Source organism: Podarcis filfolensis, assembly GCF_964270895.1.
Source record: "Podarcis filfolensis genome assembly, chromosome: 1".
Classification (NCBI taxonomy): Eukaryota; Metazoa; Chordata; class Lepidosauria; order Squamata; family Lacertidae; genus Podarcis; species Podarcis filfolensis.
The window spans coordinates 71,774,403-71,795,270 of NC_139604.1; the positions used below are offsets into that span (position 1 = coordinate 71,774,403).

General features: G+C 39.7%; 1 protein-coding gene across 8 annotated transcripts in view; it reads right to left on the minus strand.

Annotated features, from left to right (window-relative positions):
* The window catches only part of HIPK3 (homeodomain interacting protein kinase 3), a 69,320-nt gene that overhangs the window by 17,905 nt on the left and 30,547 nt on the right, over positions 1 to 20,868 (minus strand). For all 8 annotated transcript variants that reach the window (XM_083597775.1, XM_083597771.1, XM_083597777.1 and 5 more), the window contains exons 3-5: positions 2,654 to 2,777; positions 1,863 to 1,982; positions 1,055 to 1,141 (exon numbers count right to left, since the gene is read on the minus strand). In XM_083597775.1, the coding sequence (XP_083453901.1) occupies positions 1,055 to 1,141; positions 1,863 to 1,982; positions 2,654 to 2,777 (331 nt within the window). The remainder of the gene's footprint in view (positions 1 to 1,054; positions 1,142 to 1,862; positions 1,983 to 2,653; positions 2,778 to 20,868) is intronic.

Below are 20,868 nucleotides of genomic sequence, written 5' to 3' on the forward strand. Positions count from 1 at the left end.
AAGCTTTAGGGGAAGGAGAGATGGAAATGTCAGCCAGCCTCAAAACACGTTTATATATATAAGAACATTTAAAAGGGTACTATTAAAGAAACAACCATTAAAAGGGTACTATTAAAGAAACAAGCCTGCAGAGTACAGGCTAAATATCAACTTAACTAACTACAGTATTTGTAAAATATGGTTAGTACCTAAATGGCTGCATTCACACAAAGGGAAGAATTCAATGTAGCACAAAGGATTTTTTTCTGTCAGCACAAGCTGACCTATGCAGTTTTCTGGGGGGTTCCCTCAATTCCCCAAGCCAATTTGGGGCACAAAGCTCTGCTGCACTGGTAGACAATATTGCACTGGCTTCTGCTAGTGGGATTCATTCATGAATTTGGCCAGGAATGCTAAGCCATGATTTAGTGCTACATGCACAAACAGAAAAGAGCCTGTGTAACGCCTCAGTCTCTCATGGTTCTCTACATTCCATGTGGCTGGGAGCAGAACTTCACCACAGTTAAATTTCATTTTCTGGTTTGTCACTACATGTAAACCTGGGACAAACTCTGGAAGTTTCAAAACAAGCCAACTTCAAACCATGGATTATGAACAGTTCGTTTTTTAAAAAACCTAGTAAAATAAAGGAAGCTGCCAAATGTCAAGTGTTATTTTTAATTACCTAGCTTTACAAACCTTTGGAGGCCATGTAGTCACTAGGTTGTAACACTATTCATTGAAATTAGTAGGGGGGGATATTTCACATGCAGATGGGACTGGCATGCAGCAGAAAGGAGATTGGAACTTTTAAAGAGGTGATGCTTTATAAATAAACAAAAATTGTCATAATGGGAAAGCAACTCCATGTGCACTGGTGGATGAGTATGGATATAAAGACATCAGGTATTTTAAAATAATAAAAAACTCAAATTAAAATAAAGGGAAAATCTTGAAAGTAGATACAGGGGAACAATTCCTACAAGTGAAATTAGAGGTAGCTGGTCACAAATGGTAGCTAATACGTTAAAAAACACACAAACTGTATACATTAAATGCATCTGAATGTACTCACATGCACTATTTCATCCAAACTGTTGAAAATGTACTTTCGGGCCTCTTTGGATTTCATCCCTGTCTCTCGTTCATGTTCTTCCAGTGTCTTCAGAAATTTAAGAAATGGATGGTTTAATTATTAATATACCGGGGAGGAAATCATTCTGCGGCACAAAGCAATAGCGACCTACAGCAGGCACCACTGTGTTTTCTGTTTATTACTGTAAAAATATGGCCTTTTCCAAAAATGGAAATGTTCTATGTCTAAGAGAGGTGTGCAGGGCAACTCATTTTAATCTGCTATGCCATTTACCTTAGTTCCTAGAGTTGATCCAAATGTTCTCCAGTCAGTATGAAGGAAGAAGCCAAAACATTTTGCAGTCCCCCTTCCCCTTGGCAACCTTACATTTTCCTGACAATCTGCAACCCTTAATACCACTTTGTTTGCAAGATAACCCTTCTGCAGAGTAATAGTGACATGACCATACAGCCAATCAGTTTTTGCTATGTGATGACATCAGAGGACAAGTGAGGGAGGCTGATGAAATAAGGGTCCTAAAGCTGCAGTTGTGAAGAGATCCAATCGAGTTCTATCTTTGCGTGAAACACAACTGGCAGGAAGGCAGTGTGCCAACACAGAAGGATGTGCTTCCTAGGCCCCTCCCACAAAACTGCTTCTTCCAATCAGCCACCATTACAGACCAACCATGTGTTCACAAAATATACCCCCTGTTCTGCTTCAGCTGTATTCCTCCTTGAAGGCACATGTATAGCCAAAAACACGGACGGCAGGAACTCCTGTCTACGCTTTCAAGAATTCTTAGTACCTTTAATCTCCAACTAGAATATGGTGCATCTGTTTCTTTACAGAAAAACCGTGTGGTCTTCGTTCCAACGTTCAACAACTGCTCTGGAGGTGAGCCTTGTGTCTGTGAAATGTAACGAATCTGAAAAGTTAAAAGAAGTGCGACTTTTACAAACACATTGCTGTACGGTTGCGTCTTAAGTGGTGGTTACTTCCAGGGATGGTGCGTACATGCAAAAAAGTTTATACCTGAGCTGCCCCCCTTGGGATCACCCTTACCTTCCAAATAAGCTTTTACACTCTCTGCCTGCTTACTAGGCTCTGGGATGTAGGCTCTTGCAAGATCTCACAGGGCCTCTTGTGTAGGCTCTTGCAAGATCTCACAGGGCCATCTGAGTTCTTGTAAGAACATCCCAGAACCCAGTAAGAAATTCTGGGAAAATCGAGTGAAAAAGAAGCTTTTAAGCTTTTTGCCTTGCATGCAATTAATTTGCGGGATTTCAACCAGCCAGCTTTCAACCACACAAGGTTGAAATCGCGCACAAGGTGCAATCGTACTGTATACAGTTATTATTTTGAATGCCCGCACCAGCATTATCCTGCTTAATGCCAATTATCCAATACTGCAGTGCTTCAAGAGTTTGACTCAAAGGGAGTTATTTTAAATCATTTTCTTGGTGTTTTGAAATATTGGTGCACAATTATTTCGTATGTTCAAAGTCGTAAGACAAAATCAATGAACTCTAAACCCCAACTGACTAAACTGCAGAGTTAAACAGATAAAAGTATCTCAGATCATCAAGTTTCTACTACCTGGTCATATTCGAGGGCTCCTGGATACAGTGGCCATCCAAGGAACAGCTCAGCAATCACACAGCCCAGTGACCACATGTCTATGGCTTCACAAAACGGCAAACCCAATATGATTTCTGGTGCTCTGCAAATAAAACAGGGATGGTTAATGGACATTCTACATAAAAACAATAACCTGGATAAAAACTGGAATTTGGAAAACATTATTTAAATAATTGTAAAAGTCAAATAACTTTGTTTTTCTGTAAGGTAAACTGTTCTTATTAAATCCCCCATCTTCCCATGCAGACCATACTAGTTATGTGCCATGGAATCTGCAAATTATATGTTATTCTGCTTCATAGAATCATAGAATCATAGAATCATAGAGTTGGAAGAGACCACAAGGGCCATCGAGTCCAACCCCCTGCCAGGCAGGAAAACACCATCAGAGCACTCCTGACATATGGTTGTCAAGCCTCTGCTTAAAGACCTCCAAAGAAGGAGACTCCACCACACTCCTTGGCAGCAAATTCCACTGTCGAACAGCTCTTACTGTCAGGAAGTTCTTCCTAATGTTTAGGTGGAATCTTCTTTCTTGTAGTTTGGATCCATTGCTCCGTGTCCGCTTCTCTGGAGCAGCAGAAAACAACCTTTCTCCCTCCTCTATGTGACATCCTTTTATATATTTGAACATGGCTATCATATCACCCCTTAACCTCCTCTTCTCCAGGCTAAACATGCCCAGCTCCCTTAGCCGTTCCTCATAAGGCATCGTTTCCAGGCCTTTGACCATTTTGGTTGCCCTCCTCTGGACACGTTCCAGTTTGTCAGTGTCCTTCTTGAACTGTGGTGCCCAGAACTGGACACAGTACTCCAGGTGAGGTCTGACCAGAGCAGAATACAGTGGCACTATTACTTCCCTTGATCTAGATGCTATACTCCTATTGATGCAGCCCAGAATTGCATTGGCTTTTTTAGCTGCCGCGTCACACTGTTGGCTCATGTCAAGTTTGTGGTCAACCAAGACTCCTAGATCCTTTTCACATGTACTGCTCTCAAGCCAGGTGTCACCCATCTTGTATTTGTGCCTCTCATTTTTTTTGCCCAGGTGCAATACTTTACATTTCTCCCTGTTAAAATTCATCTTGTTTGTTTTGGCCCAGTTCTCTAATCTGTCAAGGTCGTTTTGAAGTGTGATCCTGTCCTCTGGGGTGTTAGCCACCCCTCCCAGTTTGGTGTCATCTGCAAATTTGATCAGGATGCCCTTGAGTCCATCATCCAAGTCGTTGATAAAGATGTTGAATAAGACCGGGCCCAAGACAGAACCCTGTGGCACCCCACTAGTCACTCTTCTCCAGGATGAAGAGGAACCATTGATGAGCACCCTTTGGGTTCGGTCAGTCAGCCAGTTACAAATCCACTGAGTGGTAGCATAGTCAAGACCGCATTTTACCAGCTTCTTTACAAGAATATCATGGGGCACCTTGTCAAATGCCTTGCTGAAATCAAGGTAGGCTACATCCACTGCGTTCCCTTCATCTACCAGGCTTGTAATTCTGTCAAAAAACGAGATCAGGTTCGTCTGACATGACTTATTTTTCAGAAATCCATGCTGACTATTGGTGATCACAGCATTCCTTTCTAGGTGCTCACAGACTGTTTGCTTAATGATCTGCTCCAGAATCTTCCCTGGTATTGATGTCAGACTGACTGGGCGGTAATTATTTGGGTCCTCTCTTTTCCCCTTTTTGAAAATAGGGACAACATTTGCCCTCCTCCAGTCTGCCGGGACTTCGCCTGTTCTCCAGGAATTCTCAAAGATGACTGCCAGTGGTTCTGAAATCACATCTGCCAGTTCTTTTAATACTCTTGGATGCAGTTCATCTGGCCCTGGAGACTTGAATACATCTAGACTAGCCAAGTATTCTTGTACTATCTCCTTAGTTATTCTGGGCTGTGTTTCCTCTGCTGAATCATTTGCTCCAAATTCTTCAGGTCGGGCATTGTTTTCTTTATCGGAGAAGACTGAGGCAAAGAAGGCATTGAGGAGTTCAGCCCTTTCTGTGTCCCCTGTTTGCATTTCACCATCTTCTCCTCTGAGTGACCCCACTGTTTCTTTGTTCTTCCTTTTGCTACGAACATACCCATAAAAGCCTTTTTTGTTGCTTTTAACCTCTCTAGCAAGCCTGAGTTCATTCTGTGCTTTAGCTTTTCTGACTTTGTGTCTACACGTGCTGGCTATTTGTTTGAATTCCTCTTTGGTGGTTTCCCCCCTTTTCCATTTTTTGTACACATCCTTTTTTAATCTTAACTCAGTTAAAAGTTCTTTAGATAGCCACCCTGGCTTCTTTAGGCACCTTCCATGTTTCCGTCTCATTGGTATTGCCTGAAGTAACTTTACCAGTTACGGCTTTCAGTGTCTAGGCTATTTTTACTGCAAACACAAAAAAGTTGACACTTATTCTGCAGTAAATTCACACAGTGCTTTATTTTTCACCTGAATGTGTGTGAGAACTTGCATTGTGCTTTACTTTGCACATAGCAGTACCTATGGAGACATGCTCTTCAAGTGTGTGCTAGCATTAAAGTTTAGTAAAAAAATTTAACTGAAAACCAAAGTAAAAGGATACTAAAGCATATTCAACAATGCATCATGGGCACAAGGTTAGGCCATAAATATTTCTTTATTTAAATTTACAGTTCACCCATTCCCAACAATTACTTAATTTATTATTTATACATCAATTAAATTTATTATTTAGCCTTTGTTCCTAACATTTGCACGAATCCAGATGTTTTGTTGACTGTGAAGTGTAGCACTTTTTCATTGACTATAAAATGTGTGTGTCCCATGGTTAGGCTGATGAACTAGGACAGAGAGAAACCACACTTGCTAAATAAACCATGGCTTACATAAGAACAGCTGTGCTGGATCAGACAAAGCTCATCTAATCCAAGACAGACAACTCTTCATTTACGCATTTGGTGAGCTGGAAAGACAGTGTGGTTTGCCCAGCTGAGCTGATAAAGGTGGCTCCCCATTCTATGCTATTTCACAGGGGGGTTCCAAACGTAACCCCCACGTAAATGGGGAGTCATCTGTATTCTGGTGGGCAACAAGATGCCTATGAGAAACCTGCAAGCAGGGCCTGGGTGCTATAGCCTTCTCCATACATGGTGTGCCCAACAACTAGTATTCAGAGGCAGATCACCTCTACACAGCCATCATGGCTAGTAGCTATTGATAAGTCTGATTCGCCATGGATATGTCTAGTTCCCTTTTACATCTTGTGTTAATGAATTTCAGAGTTTAAATATGTGCTGTGTGAAGAGGCACTTGCTATTTTCTTTTCTGAATCTCCTAACAGTCATCTTCATTGGATGCCCACAGGTTTTAGTATTATGGTAGAGACCTATCCACCTATCCAAACCTCTTGGTGAGATCCTCCAGGCTCTTCATTATTTTCACTGCCCTTTTCTGAACCTTTCTGAACTCTCTGAAAACCATCTTTGAGATGCGGCAACCAGAACCATACACAGTATTCAAGTGCAGTTCCATATCACAGTGTTATATGATGACATTACGGTATTAACAATATTATTTTCAATCCCTTTCCTAATGATTCATTGTGTACACACCAGGTCAGTGAGTTACAGTGGAACCAATTCATTCTGAACATCCATAATGGCTACATACAAAGCCCAGAAAGACTGTGGATTTAATTTATCCTCATATACCGTATTGGCCCAAATATAAGCCACACCTGTAAATAAGTCGCACCTTTAAAATTCAAGGGGGAAGAAGAAGAAAAGACAATACCCGAATATAAGTCGCTCCTATAAAATTCCGTAGGCACTCACACCCGTTCCGTTTTACGTATGTCTGTTTCAGCAGCGATATTGTAAAAGCCAAGTTTTGTAAGGTTGCGAATTTAAGCTGCACTTTAACTTTTCACAGTCGGGATTTGGAAAAAAAGTGTGGCTTATCTGCAGGCCAATATGGTAATAATGGTTGAGCCCAGGGAGTTTCCTCCCTAATAACTGACTCCATAACACCCACATGGGTTGGAGCAGGGGAGATTCCACATGTGCCATGAAATATTTGGATCCAAACATGTGCATATTTTGTAACACAGAATATTCATCCATTGCCCATCTGATTGTATTTTTCAGTAAATCAATTCAAGACTTTAAAATTGCAGAATATAAATCCAACTGAAAAATTAGTATAGGAAGGAAAACTGCCTGATGTGATCAGAAAAGTGAAATTAATGAAAGCTATAAAAAGTGCAGCATTGTTTCCATGAATCTACAAATTCTGAATGGCAACCCTTTGTTGGATAATACAAACAGAAAGAAAAAAGTTCAAAGAAACAAGTGAATTCTCATTAATATGTAGCCAAGAACTTATTGCTAATAATGGAATAAGTAAAAACTGCATTTTCAATGTGGTCTGGCTGACATTTCAGTTGGGTGCCATAAAAATAAAAATGATCCTTCAAGCAGCTTAAAGTCAGGAAGACTACCAAAGACAGCTGTTAATTCAGAGAACTTCAAAGTCACATGCCTTCCAGAAAAGTATAATGCACTACAGACTCTATATATTTAAAACCTGTTTCATTTCCTAAAATGGCATGACAATCATGCTGAAGAAGATTCCCAACAAAAGCCAAAAATGGTAGCAGCAAAATCTCTTTATTGTGGTATTTTTACATGTTGAATTTAAATAGCTCAAATATTTCTGAAGTGATGGAATGACTATTTTTAGCAGACACTTCAGCAAGGCACTACTTTAGAAAGGGGGGTGTTTTAGTTCTGAGGACCACATTAGAAGTATCTCATGTCATGATTGCAGAAGCTGTTACAGGTTTTTATACTCAGTAGCTCAGGAGAAACTTAAAAGACTGACCAACCAGACAGTAAATCAGATTTAAAATTAATAACGAATTCTGGGCAGATCCTTTCCAACATTTTGCTTTTAGTAAATCAAGAAAGCAGAACACCATGCCTAGCTGCACTGAGATACTAATATTTGTAAGACAACTATGCCACATTACAGAGCTAATACAACAACAATTTGCTTTGGAATATACATAACATGATTTATAAATGTTTGACACTCACAATACTGTTACAATAATTTGGCCCTGAATGTTCACAATGCATGATGGCAATCTACTCATCAGATCTATTTTAGGTATAAATATCGATAGTACCTCTTATGTACAATATTTTAATTACATGATATTTTAATTGTGTAAGAGACAACTGGTGAAACAAAGTTTAGTCATTATGACTGAACAAAACTAAGCCTAAAAACTGAATTATGCTGGGTGGAGCCTAAACAAACCTTTGCCACAAGTTTAATTAGAGTTTAATTTTTTCATATGAAAAACCAACCAAAAGTTAAAAGATGCTCACTATTTTTATTTTTTTCAAAAAAGGGATAAATGAAACAGCAGTGTGCATTCCCATCCATCCCCCCAAATACTGGTTTGTTTTTGTGTTTGGGGTGCAAGAAGTATACTCGGGATGGGTAAAACACAATGGGATGGTGATCTTCCCTCCTCCTCCTCCTCCCTTGCCACAAGCTCAACAGGAGGGCTGAAACTTGTCCTCTGAATGTTGCCCTGCATGGAACTTGGAACCTCTCAATACAACCATGGGGATGATACCCTGTTCCTTTCCCAGCTCTGTGCTTCTGAGGCAAAACCAACATGCTTGCATTGCAAGGGCAGAAATCATTCCGACATCACCTACTCAATAAGGAGGAGAGCTGGATCTTAGGTTTGGCACACTGCACTGCTGAAGCTCTTACAGCATCTTAAAATATACAGCACAACTGGAGGAATGATCACTCACCACCAGCTCCAGCTCTCTGTTTGGGAGGCGGTTTGTGGCCCTTCTGTGTTTCACTGTACCTTTGAGGTACTGTTAGTGCCTCAGATAAGTCACCTAAAAGCAGATGAGCTTGGAGAAAAGAGAAGTGCAGCACAAGCTCAGGGACACAACCCTGCCCTTTGCAGTGGGTTCTGGCAACACAAACTGTTGGTTGGCTATTAAGGTAAGCCAACATCTGTGGGTCCATGTTTGCTTCTACTGCCAGTGAGCAAGTTACGTTAAGGCATCCTCCGTACTTTGCCAACAAGCTAATAATTCATTTTCACAACAGATTTAATGCAGAATGCAAACGTCCACTAGTATGTACTAGAATATACAGTGGTACCTCAGGTTACGTTACCTTCCAGTAACATAGTTTTGGGTTGCGAATAAGGCAAACCCAGAAGTGTATACTTCGGGTTTTGCAGAAGCGCATGCGCAGAAGCGCTGTATCGCACAGTGCACGTGCACAGAAGCGGCGCCTCTGGATATGGACTTTTCGGAGCAAGTACGGACCCCCAGGATGAATTAAGTTCGTACCTGGAGGGTCCACTGTACTCTGCTCCCATCCATTTAACACAATGAAATGCTATCATTAAAGGAATCTATGCCATAAAAACATGATAATTTGTTAATCATGATGTAAATCAAAACACATCTTTCGTTTCAGTCATTTGTTTTGCTCACAGGTGTCACAAATTAACAGCTACATTGAATGGTATATATTTAAAGGGCAGAACCACAGGTGGGTGGGCAAATTAGCTGTAGGGCCCTTCACCATCACTGCAGCTGCTACTTACATAAACATATCCAATTTCCAGAGACAAATGAGATTCTTTGGTCAATCACTGCTGATATATTAACCACTATGGAAGAATCTAACTTAATGCAGAGACTGCTCAGAAGCAGAAACTGCTCCGAGTGAGCTAACATTCACACCTGTCATCCTACCAACTTTCATGTGGATGCCTAGGTCCCGGTAGCTCACAGCACCGTCCTTTATATGCTATGCAGTAGCAGTTAAAGAAGTCCAAAACACTGGAATTAAGGACCCAGGTTTTCCAGAATAAAGCACATCAAATTTATGTGAGGTAGTTAAAAAATAATGCAAAAAACACAACTCAGAAAAAGTACAAATAAAAGAATACTGTTGGAAAATAGGAAGGGGGAGAATGCAAGTTAGAATGAAAAATAAATCTAGCTATTCTAGTCTAGTGGCAAGGCAATGACACCATACCACAGGAATAAAACAGCACAGACATGTGCTCAAGCAAGGAAAAAATGGTGGCCAAGTTAGCCAATCGGATACTGGGCTGTCAGTAAATTTCCAGAACTGAGAGAGAAATGTGCTCTCTCACCACGAAGGCATTTCCTTCAATTACCTGGGCTGCCATAGTGGCTTTGGAGCCCAGTTCATACCAGATAACACAGGTGCACTCAATCCGTGATCTCACCACAAAGTTACATCTTGGATTACCCAGAGGCCTGCAGGAACCAAACTTTTGTTAAAGGATTAATACATGTGTGCAGAATGTCACTGTCCCCTCAGTAAATAACCAAAAGGTTTTCTCTGCACATCTATAGAATGGGGAAGACCTTACATGTAAGAGGCCTCTAGTATGTTTCTCATTCAGACAAGATTGATTCCATGTCTCTTATTTAGCAAGTAAGCATACCACATGACATGTTTTTCAATTCCTGTACTGATTACACCTACACATCCACTGCCCAAAAACTAATCAAATAGAAAAACATTTCAAGTGTAAGGAACATGCAGTTTTCCTCCCCACAAAAATCATTTTGACTTTTATGGCATATTATCCAAAACACTAAGTTTTTACAAGAAAGAAGACTCCACCTAAACATTAGGAAGAACTTCCTGACAGTAAGAGCTGTTTGACAGTGGAATTTGCTGCCAAGGAGTGTGGTGGAGTCTCCTTCTTTGGAGGTCTTTAAGCAGAGGCTTGACAACCATATGTCAGGAGTGCTCTGATGGTGTTTCCTGCTTGGCAGGGGGTTGGACTCGATGGCCCTTGTGGTCTCTTCCAACTCTATGATTCTAAGTTAGAAGAACAAAGTTTTCCAACCAATAGACAAAAAATGATTGTTTCATTTGAGCTGGAGCACATCAGAACCTATTTGCAATGTATGGCTTAGTCCTGAAAATGTGAAGTAATCATCTCTGCTCATGTGCAGAGTATCTTACACTAGACTACTCACAATCAGCCTCTTATGTCTGAGATTAAGGACAGCATCTTCCAGTGAAAAAGGAGGTAGAAAAGAATAAGAATTACAGCCATAGTTCCTCACTTGAAACTTTATAAATTACCTATTATACCGACACAAATTGAAATCACAATTGTAGCTGTTATATAAGGGATTATTATATCTGAATAGAATGTAATGGAAATTATTAAAATTTTGGAATGCAGAAAAAATGTAGAAGAATGAACTCATCAACTCTAGCATGTGAGGGGTCCAGTTTAGTTAAATTGTATAATTTGACATTTGAATAACTGGCATTGATAATGGTATTAATTGGATAAAATTGGTATTGTTATAGTGAGGCTGTTATTGGAACAATATTGGAAAAGCAATAAAAAATATATATTTAAAAGAAAGGAAGGAAAAGGTTTTGGAGTCAGTGTGATACTGAGACAGGCATACAACTCATATTTTTTCATTTCAAATATTCACTGACACTCCAAAAAAAAAAAAAAGGGTAGCAAGAAATACTAGCAACAGCTTTTTACTCCATTCTGCCTTCAAGATAACCTGAATTTAAGCTAGGGAAGGGGCTTGTTGGAAGCACATGCACGCACCTTTTCTGGAAATACAACTGCACGGGGCTCAACCTGCACTGCCCAGCAGCTACAGCCACTTTCAATAAGTGAATGCAGGAAAATGGCTAATATGGCATTTGTTGCATACACAAGCCATTCACCATTGTTCCTCCCAATCCAATTCAAAAAATTATATGCAGCATGATTAAGCAAACATATATTAATTATAGAAAGAGACTCACACTGTGTCAACTGTAAATTGCTTACCTGCTCTCTCTCTATAGCTAAGTCACAAAACAAATACTAAACGAAACAAAAGCGAAGTAAGTAACGCTCCCTGTTGCTTCTCTAGTTACCAGAACAGGCTAAAAGCTATGAGATATGCCCTTCATGGAAACAGCTCTGAGCATGCTCAGAACAGATGTATGATTCTAATTGGCTACCACATGGTACAGGACCGTTCTTAAGGGGTTTCAAGCAGTCCTCCCTAACCTGATAAGAGTGTCTGCTGGATAGCCCTGGTAACAACAGAAGATGCCTGACCAGCAGAATCTGAAAAGACAGCAGTCCTCCTAATGTTCAAATGTCTGTTACTGTTTTTTCTCTGCCTAATGACAGTATATGCAGCTATACTTTGGGGTTAAGATTCGCTGAGTGGTGCAGAAGACTGAATGACCTGAAAACAGGACATTGACAGAAATACTTCCACAAGCCTCTATAAGTTCATAGAAGTATAAAATGTGTATGAGACAGGACAGAGTGTGTGGCTTTGAGATTTGGGGAAGAGGAGGATTTTAAAAATTGTTTCACACCTTCAACTGTGGGTCAGGAGTCCTAGTGGAAGATCCCCCACTGGTTACAATATCTGACCCATTGTTTTATGAAGACAAATTATTTCAATTTATTGGATGCTCCAATAAGCACCCCATTTTTTACAAAAGCACACTAATGCAATTTATTAATCAATGGTCAATTTGATTTATAAAAGTATAACATTTAAAGATGATTTTCATAATTTTAATGCTTTATATTTTTGTAAACTTTGGGGGGGCAGTTGTTTGTTTGTTTTACAATCAAGAAGTATATCAATTTTGGTAAATAAATAAACCAATCCAGAAATACGGTTTGTTCATTACCCAAAAATGCATATAATATTTGCATATAGATACATTAAAATGATGTTTGCATTTCTGGTAGCAATTTTTACAACCAATGATTTTGCTCACATGACTACTGTATTTTCCTAGGAAAGACTCTCCACTTAGCTGGATTAGCACACAATTGATAGCTGGATTCCACTGCTATGAGATACTGTCAAGTCATCATTTCGAGAACAACCCTATCAAGCTGTTTTCGCTATTCAGTATGCATGTCTATTAGAAAAGCTTATCATGAAATTGCTCTGCAAATGCAGTTTAAAACCTGGTCCAACGAATATTCAAGAGACACATGACTGTCTGGCTAATTAAATGAAATCCAACTGTTCATCAACAGTTTTAAAAGGCATAATACAGAGCAACAGGGTTCAAAGGCACAAACCAGCAAACATTAAGCATGCTTGAGCCTCAACAAAATCAATGGCACTTTACATCCCACTGGTTTAATGTAGAGAGGAGTGCTGTGAAATCAGCCCATCTCAATTTGAAATGAGCTGTGCTGCATTTGGGAAAACCGAACACTTCTTTTGAGAGCTTGAAAGAACATCCAGCCATGGGGAGTTTCCCCACCATCATCCATCATCTTGTCTGCTAATGGTGTAGTGCATGGGTAGGTAAACTAAGGCCCGGGGGCCGGATCCGGCCCAATCGCCTTCTAAATCCGGCCCACGGACAGTCCGGGAATCAGCATGTTTTTACATGAGTAGAATGTGCCCTTTTATCTAAAATGCATCTCTGGGTCATTTGTGGGGCATAGGAATTCGTTCATTTCCCCCCTGAAAATATAGTCCGACATAGTCCGGCCCCCACAAAGTCTGAGGGACAGTGGACCAGCTCCTGCTGAAAAAGTTTGCTGACCCCTGGTGTAGTGGTTAAGGGTGCTAGACTGTGACCTGCCAGGCCAGGATTAAAAACTCCACAAAGCCATAAAGGTCACTTGGTAATCTTTGGCCAATCACTGTCTCTCAAACTAGCCTACCTTGCAGGATTGTTTTGAAGAAAAAATGGGTAAGAGAATAGTGTATGCCACCTTGAGCTCCTTGGAGGGAAGTTGAGCTATAGAGGCAATAAACAGATAATAAAATAAAACATATGCCAGTTCCCACACTAACCAAGCTGGGCAGGAAGAGAACACAAGCATTGGCTAAAGTTGAACACTCTTCCTAAGTTCCCAATTCTCTGTAATGGAGGCTTCTGAGCATACCTGGAATGTCTAATGTTGATGCAAACAACAATATTCGAATAAAGTCAGCCTTACATCTTGAAAGCTGACAGTTGTAAAGTGGTTTACAGTCTCAGAACAGGAAGGCTTCGACATGTGCATCTTCCACTCTCATCCAATGTGTGAAGCCTGCTCAGGTCCTGGCAATTTTGGCAGGGACAAAAGAGCAAACCCCACCTTGCATCAAATATGACAGCAAAACAGAAATTTCTGGGGCAGGTTCTTCTGCCACACAGGTCTTCCCACAGACATCTGGCTTCATTACTTGGCCAGCAGCCGCTTTTGCCTGCTAAGTAAGAGCTTTTGCTCCCAAACAAGCACAAGACAACACTCCGCTTCTGATACAAATGTGTATTCCTTAGACTGTCAAGCAGTCACTGAAGACATAAAGCTGAAATATACAAGCTATTTACTGTGAAGCAGTCCCCTATGCTCAAATGAAAAACTCTAAATTAAGTGGATTATGTACTACATGCCAAGCTCCTAACTCTCATGGCTGCCATGTTGGATGTTGACATATAGTGTCTGCAAAGCCAAAACAACAAATAAATAAACCTCCAGAGTTCTCTAAAGACAGGGATTCTTTGTCCTTTCTAGCTATTCTGTTTCTTCCACGTATCCTCTTCCCATACTCTGCATTGACGCATATTTCTCACCCCTACAGTGAAGCTACGCTTTCTCCCAAACCCTCAAATTCTGCAAGTATTCTGCAAGCTACAAAATTGTAATTAATTTACATAAGTAATGTAAGGCTATAAATACAAATTACCTGGCAACACATTGTTTCAAATTGAGCAAAAAAAAAAAAAGAGAATAAAAGCATGAATTTGGCCATGTGATTTGAACTTTCTTTACTACCTGTTTCTGCTTCCCCATGCTTCAGCTGCCAATGCTTACCCTTCACCTATAATGGAATTACAATAGCAATTCTGTGTCTAAAATGCATTTGAGAGTCTTAATTGTTGCCAGCTAGTCTCCGTTTAATTCTCTAAATTGATTTTCTCTAGCTGTACAGCATTCCTAAAAAGATCTGAATACATCATTTGTCTTTTCAGTATAGCACATTAGCTCCCAATTACAACTGTTAGTTATGAATGTGTCTAATTATTTTCTCTTTGAGGATATCATTAAACTCACTAACAAAGGAACCAAACTGAATCCTATCCTATCCCCTACCCATCAAACACATACAGACACACAATGGAAAGCTTATGGACCTATGACATCACCTTAGAATGTCTTCTTGTGACAGTCAAGCATACGAAAATCAAACAACTGCCCTGTCCCCTCACCTGCCACAACGCCATCTGCCATGTGGGAAGGATTCCAGGAGGAAGAGGGGGAGGCAGGCAGACAGACAGAAAAAACGTCAGGAGCTTGCTCCTTCTCCAGTTGAGCTGCCTAAATTTTGTTGCAAAACTTTTGGCATTCTTCATTGAATTTTTATAATATTGTGAGCTGCTTTGAAAACTTCAGTCAAAAATACAAGCCTACTAAAACAAATAACTATTCACCTGCCTGCCAGTAGGCTATACTTTTACTAACTATTCTGCTTCCTTACCTATAGAAGGAAACATCATAATATTATTACAACAGTGTCAGACTCAGTACTGAACAAGATAGAGGCATGCAACATGCAAAAACATATGTCCAGATTTATTTAAAAATCTACACCTCTTTCTTTCTTTCTTTCTTTCTTTCTTTCTTTCTTTCTTTCTTTCTTTCTTTCTTTCTTTCTTTCTACTTCTAAAAGAGATCACACTGCCTGGCCAAATATTGGTCGGCTGTTTAATAGAATTATAACACAGAGTAACAACAAATCTGAGATAACAGAGTGATGCAAGCAAATTATTTTACTCTGTTACTGTCTTTCCCAAAAGTTGGAAGCCTTTCAGCCATACGACAATAGGTAAAATTTCATATAGGCCAGCCCTGGGCATGTTGTATAATGTCATGGCTGCTGTGTTTCTGGCCTCCTGGACCAACATATTCAGTAATTTAAAAACCAAATGTAAGCAAATTGGTGCTTGCAATCTTACATCAGAACAAATTAGTTCCTGCAATCCAACATGATCATACAGAGGAAGGTCCCTACAGAATACATGTCCCTGAATGTAGGAAAGTTGCAATAGGGCCAGATGTAATCAACCCAATATACCAGGGACCTCGGTAAGAGTGTACCAACAGGGTGGGCTGTATGCATGCCCCAGTGTCAATATCAAAACCATGGTAAGGCAAACAATCTTCTCTTTGGCAACAAACATTTTTGACAGACTGATTTTGACCCCAAAAACTTACACACATATAATTTGACTTGCTGAAACACTTGACAGTATGCAATCATGCTTAAATACTACTGTCTTCCCAAGCATGTCATTCTCTCAAAGTGAAGGTTTGCCACCCAAAAATGAGTATTAAAATGGAACTTTTAAAAGCAGCTCCTCCCACCAAGGCCCTTGTAAATTAGCAATTCCTAACTTGTATTGTTAGCCATTAAAAACAGCCTTGGTGAACCAGCCCACCTATCCAGTGTCCCATTTCCAACATGGACCAAGAAGACATGGGAACAATGGAATTTGCCTTATGCGGATCATTGGTCCATTTGGCTCAGAACTGTCTATGCAACAACTCTCCAGAATTCCAGATTGGGTACATTCCCAGCCCTACCTGGAGATGCTAGGGATTGAACCTTGGACTTCTGCATGCAACATGGATGCTCTACTATGAGCTCCCAAAACAAAAGCGGCACAAAAACCAGTCAGTAGAAATCTCCAGACAACTAAATTAAAAACCCCAAACCCAACATGCTTCAAGCTACACACAGGCCCTCCTTCATGGGAACATGTATACCTGAAAGGTACAGTATTGGGCTTTACATTGAAATAGTTTATGAGAGTCTTTGCTGAGCTATCATGGAGGTCTATCCTCCACTAAAATCTACCTAATACTCTTTTAAAGCCAAATAAAGTGGTGACCATCATACCTTGCAGCAGTGAATTGTGTCTTAACACTAATTAAGGTCAGTATTAAGAAGTGAGGTTCCTTATCCATGGTTTAGAGTTGGTTTGTTAATTCACAATTTTGAGTTTGGACAACGTGGGAAGTAATGGCCAGCTAAAAGCAAATGTTTCTAAACTCCTCCTCTGTGTCACGCTGGAGGAAGAGGTGAAAAAAAAGGGAGCACAAGTACAGGTGGGAGGCTAGGCTCATTTTGTGACACTAAACCAGGGTTTAAGTCCATATTGCCTTCAAATGAATTCAGTGATTAGTTTTAACATTAATACACATCATTTACAAAAATTGAAATGACTGAATTTTACAACCACATTCAAAACTGCTAATGCTGGTTTGCTTACAATACTATACAAACTTATCTGAGTTTAAGTCCTATTGACCATTGAGGGGCTTAATTCTGAAGAAACTGTATAAGACTGCACCATCAAAGTTTAAGTAGCATCTACAGTATATGGTATTTATTTTAGTAATAAGAAAGTGATGATGAGTTCCCAACACGTGACAGAACCCACATCCTTACTCCAGGCTTAATTTTACTCAAGAGCCTTTTGTTTTTTGAAAGATTTACAATCTACCAGACCATTCTTGCCTAGTGTCTCTGTGTTTGTTGACATTAAAATATATGTTGGCTGGCAGGTCTAAGTTTGTGGATCCTGCAAAATCTTGTTTTTCAAGCAGGAACAGTTATCATCAAACTGTCAAAAGAGGAGACTGGTTTTAGAAATGTTACACATTTCAGTCTTAAAATTCAAAAGTTTTACATTTCAGTCCTTTCAATTCAGCTCCAGTGATGCATTACATTTTGACTTGTCAATAAAATGACAAATGGATAGCCAATGGACTAGTAATTAGTTTTAGCAATAAGTAAATTAAACTCACCATAACTGGGGTAGTGGTTGGTTGAAAGGGCAGGACAGCCTACGATGGGCCAGAGGGAAGGGGAAAAAATGACTTCTCCCTATCCACACAAATTTCTAGAAGTTGAGATATCTTCTTGCGTTCCCAGTTACTCATGACTAAGGAGAGGGAAAATCCCTGAATATTCACTACTGAATCACTATGGAAGAGATTACTCTTGTCAAGCACAGCATTAGACTCAAGAAGAGAAATGACTTGAGGAAACCAAGACAACACGCCTCGCTAATCATACAAGCAGCTGAAATGAACAGTATTTGAAGTACATAGCATAGGGTTTGGCTTGTGCATAGCAAGATTACTCAAGAGAAAATATTGTCCTTATGCTAAGAAACCAGCGTCAAGTCTTATTGGCTGTTCTTTTCCAGGGAATGCCTTACTAACACACACACACCCCCCGCACAAATATATCACACACAATCTAGTCAGCTTGTGGCACTGTAGAACCCAACAGCCTCCCTAGAACAGATTTTGTTTTTTGCATAACCAACAAGAAATAGTTGAGCTCTCCAGTGAAGTAAAGTTAACAGCTACACAGAGAGAGAAAAGAATACCAGATGCTAATGCTGCTTGATGTAACCATATCTGAATTCCACTTGAAAGATTGCTTGGGTCAGCAGGAGATAACTCCAGACAGAGTGACTCAATGCAGAAAAAGGACATGAATGTATCAGCAAATCAACTTTTAAAAAGCATGTAATATTTGGTAGATACCCACCTGAGTGCTCTGAAAGGATCAAAACCTACTCTAACATGAGGCAGGACAAACATACAAGAACACAATATACCACAAGTGAAAAAGTATGGGGACGCCCTAGGAGGTTTATAGTTCTAAAGTGGAAAATTAAAAAGGTGTCAGCTCAAATTGTCCGCTTGAGAAAGCACAAATGCTAAACAGTAAAGTAACTGCCAAGCAGCAGCATGCTTGGTAATTACAATTCACAGTTTGTTTACATCGACACCAGCCAGCTGAACAGTAGAACCAATCCACATAATTTGGGCTTCAACTAAAAAAGAAAAAACCAAACCAGCCACACACAAACGCCACCCCAAAATTTCCTGTATGCTGAATCTGTCTGCTGAAATCCAGCCCCTTATCTTAAAAAGCTGCCTTTAATTCATGTAGTAGCCCCTGCCTCTTCCCTAACAGTAACTAGGCTTAAAAGCATAGCAGCTGACTTAGAGCATGCTGACCTTGAGCAAATGAACGCACTTAGCAGCATGTACTTCTGGCTTATTTCACTGCACCAGCGAAACAGCCTCACCATCTATAGTAGTCAACAGTTTCTGGCCACCACCCCCTGCCTATTTTAAGATATCCCCCACAACATTTCAGTGATGCACAGTTCAAAGTGATAGAATAACATCTGAGGCCACATTCCAGCTCAAGTTGTTTACAGAGGAATCTTGTTCTGGTTCTCATGCGCTGCTTCTTTCATCAATGAGTAGAATATGGTCAGAACTATGTATTTCCACTTATACAACACGAATATACATAATTTCACAATATCCCTTGAACAGCAGCTAAATCAAGGGTTGTGGGAAATGTTCACTTATAAAAAGATAGCTAAATCATATCAGAATGTGACAAGATGGAAAAATATGAAAGGCAGCAGCTTTTACTCACAAATACTATATATAGCATACCACATGTAGAAATATATTTTGTTTCGGAACTAAAAATGTAGCTAGAAATGTAAAAACACCTGCTTATCTGCTTTAACAATGTCTGCTGAGCTTTATCATGAAATATTATCAGAATGCTTAGCCTAACCACACTGAATTTCTCCCCTTGGGAAACTGTCTTAAGATTCAACTTTAATACAAAGGGCAGAAATGATATTCATTTATCAGTCCTCCAAGTACAGTTTTGACCATAAAACAGTTTATTTTTAAAATTATCAACTAACCTTGGCTGTGTCATCTTTAATCTAATCCTAGTCACCAACCAAGTAGGGTGGTACCTCGGGTTAAGAACTTAATTCGTTCTGGAGGTTCGTTCTTAACCTGAAACTGTTTTTAACCTGAGGTACCACTTTAGCTAATGGGGCCTCCCGCTGCCACTGCGTGATTTCTGTTCTCATCCTGAAGCAAAGTTCTTAACCCTATTTCTGGGTTAGCGGAGTCTGTAACCTGAAGTGTCTGTAACCTGAAGCGTCCATACCCCGAGGTACCACTGTACATAAATAGTTTGTATATAAATATTTGTATAAAACAAAATATGTTGCTCTCTCCTGATAACACTAGTGGCTCAAAACATCTGAAGCTAGATCCTGAACATCTCATTCTAGTACTCAGAAATTTGAAATAATTTTTACAGCTTTAAAAAACAGAAAACTAAATTAGCATGGTTTCAACTTAAAAAAACAAACAAAACAGAACTCCTGCAGATAACATGTATTGCCAACTAAGACACATATGGTGCAGAAAATACGCAGATTTCCAGAGGTGTACCCTTGTCAGACTGTTGCGCTTGTGGAATCTAAAAGACCAACAGCATTATTATGGCATAAGCCTTCAGGGATTGCAGACCACTTCATCAGATGTACGTCAATAACAGCATGGCTCCGCTAGGCCCCTTGCTAGCTATAGATTTCATATGTACCTGCTTCACGAAGCTGATAGCAAGACTGAAGAGAGATAACTAAAATATTTTCTGTCAGCATTATATAGATATCCAAGTTCATGAACTTCCTCAGTTTTCAAGTACCCCACTTTACATTCAGAGAAATCTATTCATCCTTCTTGTGGCACTTTTGAGCAATTGAAATGCTTTATTCCATATTGTTATACAGTAGTTACTGTTTTTATTTAAAATATCTATCCACTGCCTTTCATTTTAAGTGAAAAAGCAGTATAGAATAAATATGTTAAAATTACAATAGAAAATAACACACCAGTCAACAGGCCAGAGCAGAAATAAAACAGATGAATTCAACCATTTGATACTAACAACTATGGGAAAAAAGTTTATGAGATTCAGCATTCACTGAAACGCCAGTGTTGCCATTTGCCTTAGTGCAGAGTAGAGGTGATTCTATAAAGATTGTGCTACGACTGAAAAAAATCTCTCCATAGTCAACCCCAGGTACATCAGGTCTGCTGATGAGGAATCTAACAGAGCTGTGTCTTCAACACTTCATGCATTATTTCTTTTAAACCAGAGTTCATATTATAATGTGTGTTGTATATTTTGTTGTTTCTTCTGTTTGTAAACCACCTTGTGTATTAATGAAAAGTGAAATGAAAAATGAAAAATTC